The sequence below is a fragment of the Lucilia sericata genome, unplaced genomic scaffold, assembly GCF_015586225.1.
Source record: "Lucilia sericata isolate MDLA Ls3-8-SP2 unplaced genomic scaffold, ASM1558622v1 Contig000405F_arrow, whole genome shotgun sequence".
NCBI classification, from domain to species: domain Eukaryota; kingdom Metazoa; phylum Arthropoda; class Insecta; order Diptera; family Calliphoridae; genus Lucilia; species Lucilia sericata.
The window spans coordinates 236,058-246,633 of NW_023994423.1; the positions used below are offsets into that span (position 1 = coordinate 236,058).

Here is a 10,576-nt window from a genome sequence, read left to right on the forward strand (position 1 = left end):
CGAATGAGTTAAATTTTAACGACATTTAATGACATTGTATTAGATACTAATTTCGCTATAGTTATAACTATAGCCACTCATTGATTCTCATTATACATATTCCATACCAATTCCTATACTAAATCTGGCTGAAATCTAGTATTCCGTTAACAAATTCTAGTTTATTGGTGAAAGCATCAACTAAAATATATGCATTACTGAATTTTTATGTAGAAATAATTGTGCTGAACATTGTTTTAAGACTCGTACTCGTGCTCGTTTTTTTTTATGGATCGTATCATCTAAACTCGACCCTTTAAATTGCTATTTATTCGATATAGCTATATATATAAACCTAACTGCTAAATCCTAACAAGCACATGCATGATCTTCATTGTTATTCTTAAATTGCATTTAATAAAGCTATCTAAACCTCATCACAATCACAAAAGTGAATTTATACTTTAGCTATTTGCAAATTTTAACGTAATTTAAAAAAAGGCAGTATTTCATAAATCGTACTTAATCCTCAATACTCTATCAATACAGAATCTCAATATGAATCCTTCTCAAGAAAACGGCACATCGGTCAAGCATGAAAAATTTCTATTTGATTGCGACCATTTAATCACATTTTGCACTAATTTCGGTAAATCTGATATGGAAGATCAGACAGACTCTGTATTAGAAACAAAATTGGAGGACCTTGAAAACAGATGGAAAAAGTTACAAACATCATACGAGTCTCTAATGATATCCCCAAGATCCGAAAATAGTCAAGACTTCAAAGAAAACGCAAAAGTTAACTTTAACGCATGTTCAGAAACGTATTACGCATGTAGATCACACATAGTGGATTTACTCAGACTATCAAGAGCATGTGAAGTTCAAACTTCAATGCCCCGCACAAGTCTGTTACCCCAAGCCCTTCCCCTAGCTACAAGATCATCCTTCATAAAGCTCCCTCCTTGTGATATAGACACATTTACTGGTAGCTATGAAGAATGGCCAGCATTTCGCGATCTTTTCACCACGGCATGCATTGAGAATATTGAAATTCCAAAAGCCCAAAAGTTATTTTACTTAAGATTAAAAACAAAAGGTTGCGCGGGGGCCATTGTTAAACGATACACTCTTTGTGATGAAAATTTTGATCATGCATGGAATGCACTAAAGGCACGATTTGACAATAAGCGAGTATTAATCGATAACAAACTAAAAGTACTTTTCAATATCCCTGTCGCAACCTCGGAAAATAGTGAGTCTATACAGAAAATTCATTCCACAGTCACCGATTGTTTAACTTCACTCAAGGCACTTAACGTGAAAGTGGAAGGATGGGACCCTATACTTATATATTTAGTTTCAACAAAGTTGCCAGATGATACATTAGCTCTCTGGGAACAATCGTTTAAAACTCAGCGGGAAATGCCAACTTGGGCCCAAATGGATGAGTTCCTCGTTAATCGATATGAAGTTGTCGAAAGAATATCATCCATAAAAACCACGAAACAGCGATTCAGCCTTCCTACTATCTCTAATCCCAAGATACAGTCATACTCTTCACAAGAAAAACTTGAATACACGTGTAAACTCTGCAATGGAGATCATAACTTAAGAGTTTGTGGAAAATTTAGGAAATACACAGTACAGCAGAGAATAGATTATGTTTTCCAAAATAAAATATGTAACAATTGTCTCTCGTCAGGCCACACTAAATCGAAATGTATCAGCCAGAATACTTGTTTTATTTGCAAATCTAACTATCATACTCTACTTCATTTACAAAAACCTCAAAATTCATCTAAAACCCCGCGAAGTAACGAAAATATTAAAGAATCAAAAATTTTACTGCAGAAAAGAAACGACTCTTCTAAGAATCAGGATGCTGAGCAAAGCGACAACGTCCCCTCATCCTCCCCAAATTGCCAAGTACAGGCCAATTTCTCTTCTAATAACGTCAATATATTACTTCGCACAGCTTTGGTGCAAATAGAACACTTCGGAGAACTATTTACAGTCAGAGCACTAATTGACCCAGGATCTCAAAGAACATTCTTAACAGAAAGAATTAGATCTCTACTTAAATTACCTTATCAAAAGGCTGAACTTGAAGTTGTTGGAATAGGCGGTCAAGTGCAATCTGCAAATAAAGAATGTGAAATTACTTTATTTGCTAAGCGGTGTAATCTTAAATTTACGGTAAATGCAATCATTCTTCCTAAAGTCACAGAGAGAATCCCATCAATTTCTTTTGAGCTTCCTAATTCTTCCCAAATCTCCAGTTTAGACTTAGCTGATCCGAATTTCAATCATTCTTCTCAAATAGATTTAATCATTGGTAATGACTCAGAGCATTTCATCAATATTGGCGGTATTAAAAAAAATATTTGCGGTCAGGCGTCGGCATACAACACAATATTTGGCTGGGTTCTAAGTGGACCAATTGAAGCTAAAACTATACATACATTTACAACAACCGTAGCCCCTTCTGAAAATGCTGAGCTAAATAACACGTTACGAAAATTTTGGGAGCAAGAGGAAATACCATCAAGACCCATAATTTCTGAGGATGATCAATATTGTGAAACATTCTATAAGAAAACAACAACAAGAGATGCCAGCGGAAGATATGTTGTAAGATTACCATTAAAAAAGGAATTTCCCAATTCAAAATTTCTCGGCGCATCGCGAATTCTAGCCCTAGTCCAATATTCTCGTATAAACCAATCTCTTGCGAAAACTCCAGAGCTAGCAAAAGAATATAATAATGTTCTAGAAGAATACTTATCCCTCAATCACATGGAACCCGTTTCCTATCGGGAAATTGTATCAGACGGCAAATACTTCTCTTTTTATCTTCCTCATCATGCCGTAGTTCGCCCCGAACACAAAACAACCAAGGTAAGAGTTGTGTTTAATGCTTCCCGTAGAACTAAATCTGGCTTTTCACTCAATGACGTTTTATATACTGGTCCTACGTTACAATCTGAATTGATAACAGTAATTCTCAATTGGCGAATTTACAAATATGTTTTCAGCGGTGATATACAAAAAATGTACCGGCAAATTTGGGTTCATCCAGATGATAGATCTCTTCAAAGAATAATTTATCAAAAAAATCTCAATTCCCCAATTAGAGATTATCAACTTAAAACTGTTACTTTCGGCGTAAACTGTGCACCATTTCTGGCCATTCGTACACTGCACCAACTTGCAGAGGATTCTCAAGAAATGTTTCCCAAAGCTGCCGAAATTTTACGGACAGAGACATATGTAGATGACATATTATCTGGTGGGCATACCATTAAAGAAGCAATTGAATCACAGTCTCAGATCTTGGAAACTCTGAAGTCCGCTGGGTTTATCTTAAAGAAAATAACCGCTAACGACACCCAGTTACTCATTAACATCTCAAGCGAAGACTTGTATGATTCGAATTTATTACGATTTCATGAAACTAGCGCTACAAAAACTTTAGGTATAAAATGGAATGCGCTCACTGATGAATTTAGTTACTCATTTTCTCCAATAGCACAATCAGCAAGAATCACTAAGAGGAAAATGTTATCTGGAATAGCGTCAATTTTTGATCCCGCAGGTTGGATAGCTCCCATAGTCGTAAGAGCAAAAATGCTAATGCAACAATTATGGTTAGAAGGCAAACAGTGGGATGAAGAAGTCAGCTCTGAAATCTTAGATAAGTGGAATAAACTACTTATAGATCTCTCTCAAGTGAACAAGTTAAGGATACCAAGATGGCTGCAATATAATCCCAAGGACACTACCCAAATTCATGGTTTCGCAGATGCATCCAAAGGAGCGTATTGCGCAGCAGTTTATCTACGTTGTCAAAGTTTATCTCAGGTTGTCTTCTCAAATTTAATAATTGCGAAAAGCAAGGTAGCGCCTCTTCAACCAGTTTGTTTACCCAGATTGGAACTCAATGGTGCACTGTTATTGTCAAAATTGGTTAAATATGTAACCGAATCTATAAAAATTCCTCAATGTGAAATATTCCTGTGGACAGACTCATCAATCGTGATTGGATGGCTTTCTAAACCACCATGGACATGGGAAACTTATGTCGCAAATAGAACAGCTCAAATTCATAATTCTCTACCCAATGCAACCTGGGGTCATGTTCGTACTCACGACAATCCAGCAGATCTCGGAACTCGCGGATGTAAACCTCAGGAACTCTCAAATAATAATTTATGGTGGCAAGGACCGTCATGGCTATCAAAACCACAAACAGAGTGGCCAAAAAAGGCTCAGTTTGAAACTAAAAAACTCGAAGAAAAAGTCCAATGCCTACAAACATCGGTGCAACACACTGATATATTAAATATATTTTCATCATATCACAAGGCTTTAAGAGTTTTATCTTACGTATTTCGATTTTATCATAACAGTCGTTCAAAATTTAGATCACAGTTTACTCAGTCCCAGGTATGTCTCACTCAGAAAGAGGTTAAGTTCGTAAAATTGCGATTGATATCTCTAGCCCAAAATTCCCATTATCATAGAGAAATTAAAGATATATCAAATTCTCTATCAATCTCAAACAAAAGCTCATTAAAAACGCTTAATCCAATTTTAGACTCGGAGAAAATTCTGCGAGCAAATGGACGGCTTTCAAATGCATCGTTACCCTACAATGAACGTTACCCAATAATATTGCCAGGTAATTCTAGATTTTGTCAACTTTATTTGGAACATTTACATTTGTTTCTAGCTCATGCAGAATGTATTCAAATATGCAGAATGGTCCAAACGGAATTTTATATATCTCGATTAAAGCTTCGCGTTAAAAAGATTATTCGTCATTGTAAGACATGTATCATTTACAAACAAAGGCCATGTACTCAGATAATGTCACCGTTACCACCCGATAGATGCAAGCTCTCAGCTCCTTTTCATACAACTGGTATAGATTTCGCCGGTCCATTTGAATTAAAAAGCTCAACTCTCCGAAATGCTTCGATAATAAAGGGATACGTATGCGTTTTCGTTTGCTTTAGCACAAAAGCGGTTCATCTAGAAGCATGTTCAAACTTATCAACAGCAGCCTTTCGTGCAGCATTTTCTCGATTCATTGGGAGGCGGGGACTCCCTTTCAGGATATATTCTGACAATGGCCGTAATTTCGTCGGAGCTAGTCGTCAGCTGAGACGTGAGTTTGATTCCTTTATAAAATCCGCATCAACAGATATCGCTGAAAAATATGTGACTCATGGTCTCGAATGGATATTTATCCCTCCTCACGCTCCTCACATGGGTGGATTATGGGAAGCAGCAGTCAAAAGTTTTAAATTTCACCTAAAAAGAGTTGCAGGCTCATATAGATTTAATTTCGAAGAATTCGCTACTATTCTAGCTCAAATAGAAGGAATTCTTAATTCTCGTCCCATTTCGGCCATGTCCGAGGATCCAGCCGACTTAAAAGCCCTAACGCCTGGACACTTTTTAAAAGGTTCACCTATAATGAGTTTTCCAGAACCATCCAACCAAAGGATAGGACTTATTAATCGCTGGGACAAACTGAAAGCGATTCATCAACAATTGGCGATTAGATGGAAGGAAGATTATTTGAAATCCCTACTTAAACGATATAAATGGAAAAATCTCTCAGCAAACTTAAAGTCAGGTGACCTCGTAATCGTCATGGACGATTTGCTGCCTCCATGCGAGTGGCGATTGGGGAGAATAGAAAACACATACACCAGTACAGATGATAACGTTCGTGTCGCAGACGTTAGAACTGCGAATGGTGTAATTAAAAGGCCTATTGTAAAATTATTCTATTTACCTCTAGTTAATGAATAAAATTCTTAAATTCCGTTCCTATTTGTCTCATTATTCTTATCCTAAATGGTCAACCTCTTGATTCTATATATACACGCACATTACCCATCTTATATCTCATTTATACACCTCCTTCCACCATCAACAAACCAGTACACTAATTCACCCCCTTTTTTCATTCACAGCTCCACACACCGCAGAAGTAGTTCACAGCGCAGGCGTGAACCTATCCTATATCAGTGTCGACTCTGCAAGAATTTTCATGGGATCCGCTTTTGCCGCTATTTTATAAACATGGATGTACGCACAAGAAATCATGTGATTCACAAATACAGCTATTGCGTAAACTGTCTAGCAAATAGCCACAACTTACGAGCATGTACCTCCCGAGACACTTGCCGAAGGTGTGGTAAGCAGCACCATACGCTACTTCACCCGGGGATTCGCAGTCGGCTTTATCACCAAAATCATGCTTCATCCGCTAGCCGCCATCAATCATCATCTCGTAGCCGCCTTCAATTATCGTCTGGTAGCCATCATCTAACATCGTCTGCTATCCGCCATCAATCATCGTCTGCCCACCGTCGTCGTCCAGCATCATCTAACCATCGGCCAGCTCTATCAAACAGTCATCAATCATCCATTCGCCGTCGTCAATTACAATCAGCATCCCATCGCCAAGCCCAACCATCGTCCTCCTCGGCCCCAGACCAACGCGTCATATCTGAAGCCATAAGGTCCTTAGCTCAGGTCCTATGTGTCCAGCCATCAACTTATGCACCTGGCGGCCGGAATGTATAAAATTCACATTTTATACTAAAAAACCATTAAAAATGATTTTTTATTATTATTATTATTCTTACTATTATTAATATTAGTATTGTTATTCTTAAGTTTTCTTAACTGAATTGTCTTTTCCATTTCTGAATTGTACCTAGTGTATAAGTAACCATTACATTGTAAAAAAAATAACTATGAACTACTATTGTGAATTAATAATGAATTTTCGAAGATACAAATGTAGCTACAATTTAAGCTTCAAATTTGCCATTTGGCCAGTTTGCAATTTATATAACTTCACTTGTTACCAAACCACCAACTGAAGAACATCCACTTCTTCCACTAAAACTAATCCTAAAGTACAAAATTATAACCTAAAACCTAAATCTAAAATAAAAAATTGTAAATCTGAAATTTATTTGAAAAAAAAAAAAAAAAAAAATTAAGTTGCAACTTTTGTTCAAATACAAACACACACATTAGACACATTTACGTAAGTCATCTTTCACACCCACACACATACACTCCTAAACTCTCATGCGGTCATACATTAATCCTAATTCTAATCTAATCATTTATTTTGTAATCGTTTCATTCCCCAACCAAAACCCTCACCTATATTTTTTCGCTTCGAGAAAAAATATACTTATGAGAATTTTGGCCAGTCTATAATTCCTATCTACTACAGTCCACTCCTTGAGCTCATACTCCCACTCCTGCACAACAAAATAAGCGCTAAATAGGCTAAAATTCTTCAAAGTGATTTTTTTGAAGTGGACCTTATATAGGAGCTATTAACATATATGGACCAATCCGGAAAAAATTTGGTAGAATGATTTATATGCTCACAAAACATATTCAAGTCGTACTTTATCCCGATAGCTTTTTTATTCAAAGAAATATATGCGTTTAACAGATTTTCGTAAGTGGACCCTCTATGGGAGCCTATCCGGAAAAAATTTCGTAGAGTGACTCATATAAAGACAAAACATATTTATGTCGAATTTTATCACGATAGCTTTATTTGATAATGAAATATGTGTTTATAAGTGATATTCGGAAGTGGGCCTTATATAGAAGCTATGACCAATGATGGACCGTAAAAAAATTTGTAGAATGATTTGTATGTATACAAAACATATTCGTATCGAATTTTATCTCGATAGCTTTATATTTCAATGAAATATATGCGTTTAAGTGTTAAAGTAAAGTGAACATAATTGATCACTGCCTGAAAAAATAATGTGTGACAAAATTCATCGAAATATCTTTGGTAGTTTCTGAGAAAACTTCAAAAGAATTATGAAAAAACGTAATTCTTTCGAGGTAGTCTGAAATTTTTACTCATAACTTTTTACGTTGTGAACCGATTTTGCTGATTTTCAATACCAAACTGCTTAGGATAATAATAAATATTTTGGGTGAATTTGGTTGATTGCCTTTGCTTAGTATTAACGTGAGCGTGTTTTACTGACAGGCGGACAGACGGACATAGCTAAATCGACTCAAAATTTCATAAGGACCCAGAATATATATACTTTGTTGGGTCTTAGATGAATATTTCTTGGTGTTACACACGGAACGACAAACTTTTATATACCCTCTATCACCACTGATAGTGGTGGAGGGTATACAAATTGTATATCTGAGATACTCTAGAAGCTAGAATCTTCAAATTTTACATGAAGAACTTTGACATTCATTTGAACATTTAGAGAAAAATTTGCGGACTTTCAGTGGGAAGATTGGCCATATTAAATGCAATACAATATTATTCACATTCTTCATAGCTTACATTAAAATCCTTATTAGCGTTCGGAAAAATTGGCGAACTTGCAATAATTTGCGTGGCATCTTCCATGTGTAAGTAGATTTTTATACCCTACACCACTTTAGTGGGGAGGGTATATTGGATTTGTGCTGATGTTTGTAACGCACAATAATATTGGTCCTATACCCACCTTAAAGTATACCTTAGGCTTAGATTCATTTTCTGAGTCGATTTAGCTATGTCCGTCCGTCTGTCCGTCCATGTAAACCTTGTAATCAAACTACAGGTCGCACTTTTGAAGATAATTCAATGAAATTTGGCACATGATCTTCTATTGTCCCAGGGACGAAGTCTATTGAAAATGATTAATATCGGTCCATTATTTCACCTAGCCCCCATACAACTGAACCCCCTGAATAGGGCTTGTAAACCTTGTAATCAAAGTACAGGTCGCAATTTTGAAGATAATTCAATGAAATTTGGTTCCTGATCTTCTATGGTACCAGAGACGAAGCCTATTGAAAATGGTTAACATCGGTCCATTATTTCACCTAAACCCCATAGAACTGAACCCGACCAATAGTGATTTTAAGTTTATAATTATGTTTAATATACTCCTATCTCGACAAAAAGCTGCAAAACCAAGTTCTATACTAGCCTTCATGACTCTCATGAATTTTATAATTATAGGATCTCATTTGACCATAGCCCCTATACAAATCCCCCTTCAAAATTTTACTTAAATGTCCACAATTTTATTCAACAATAAATAGCTTAAGTATAATTGAAGGCAAGGTACAATTCAACTTAAATGCTTTATTATGAAAACTAAATCACATTTTATTTTTGCAACAGGTGTAGGGTATTATATGGTCGGCCTCGCCCGACTATAATTTCTTACTTGTTTTATTTATATTGCTTTTAGTGTAGCAAAGCACACGGGGTATAGCTAGTTTTATATAAAAATACAAGTAAGAAATTATAGTCGGGCAAGGCCGACCATATAATACCCTACACCTTTGACAAAAATATAATGTGATTTCGTTGCCATAATAAAGCATTTATGTTGAATTGTACCTTGCCTTAGATATACATACTTAAGCCGCTTATTGTTGAATAAAATTGTGGACATTTAAGTGAAATTTTGATGGGGGCTTTTCATAGGGGCTAGGGTCATATGAGAACCTATTATTATGGAATTCGTGGGGGTCATCAAGTCTTGTATACAACTTGGTTATTGCAGCTTTTTGTCGACATATGAGTATATTAAACATAATTATGAACTTAAAATCCCTATTCGGCGGGTTCAGTTGTATGGGGGCTAGGTGAAATAATGGACCGATGTAAACCATTTTCAACAGGCTTCATCTACGGTACCATAAAAGATCATGTGCCAAATTTCATTGAATTATCTTCAAAATTGCGACCTGTAGTTTGATTACAAGTTTTAAAAGCTTTATTCGAGGAGTTCAGTTGTATGAGGGCTAGGTGAAATAATGGACCGATGTTAGCCATTTTCAATAGGCTTCGTCTACGATACCATAAAAGATCATGTGCCAAATTTCATTGCATTATCTCCAAAATTACGACCTGTAGTTTGATTACAAGGATTACAAGCCCTATTGGGGGGTTCAGTTGTATGGGGGCTAGGTGAAATAATGGACTGATCTTAACCATTTTCAATAGGCTTCGTCCCTGGGACAATAGAAGATCATGTAGCAAATTTCATTGAATTATCTTCAAAATTGCGACCTGTAGTTTGATTAAAACGTTTACATGGACGGACGGACAGACGGACGGACAGACGGACGGACATAGCTAAATCGACTCAGAAAATGATTCTGTGCCGATTGGTATACTTTAAGGTGGGTATAGGACCAATATTATAGTGCGTTACAAACATCAGCACAAACCCAATATACCCTCCCCACTAAAGTGGTGTAGGGTATAATAAGTAAGAAAATATAGTCGGGCGTGGCAGACCATATGATACCCTACACCAGTTACGAATATTTAATGTGATTTATTTTTCATAACAAAACATTTATCTTGAATATTACCTTGATTCCGATTTATTTAAGCAATTTATTATTATATTATTTATTATATGGGGGATAGGAGCAAATATGGACCGATCCGGATAAATTTGTATTTATATATAATTTTCATCGAGCTACATTAATATTATACATAATTATGAGCTCAGAAGCCCTTTTCGGGGGGTTCAGTTGTATGGGG

General features: G+C 36.1%; 1 protein-coding gene across 1 annotated transcript; it reads left to right on the forward strand.

Moving 5' to 3' along the window:
• The first annotated feature begins 537 nt into the window (after nucleotides 1-537).
• Nucleotides 538-4,561, forward strand: LOC119604572. Its single transcript, XM_037957268.1, has 2 exons — nucleotides 538-4,431; nucleotides 4,487-4,561. The coding sequence occupies exons 1-2, from the start codon at nucleotides 538-540 to the stop codon at nucleotides 4,559-4,561; spliced, it is 3,969 nt and encodes a 1,322-aa protein (XP_037813196.1).
• Nucleotides 4,562-10,576: the final 6,015 nt, after the last annotated feature.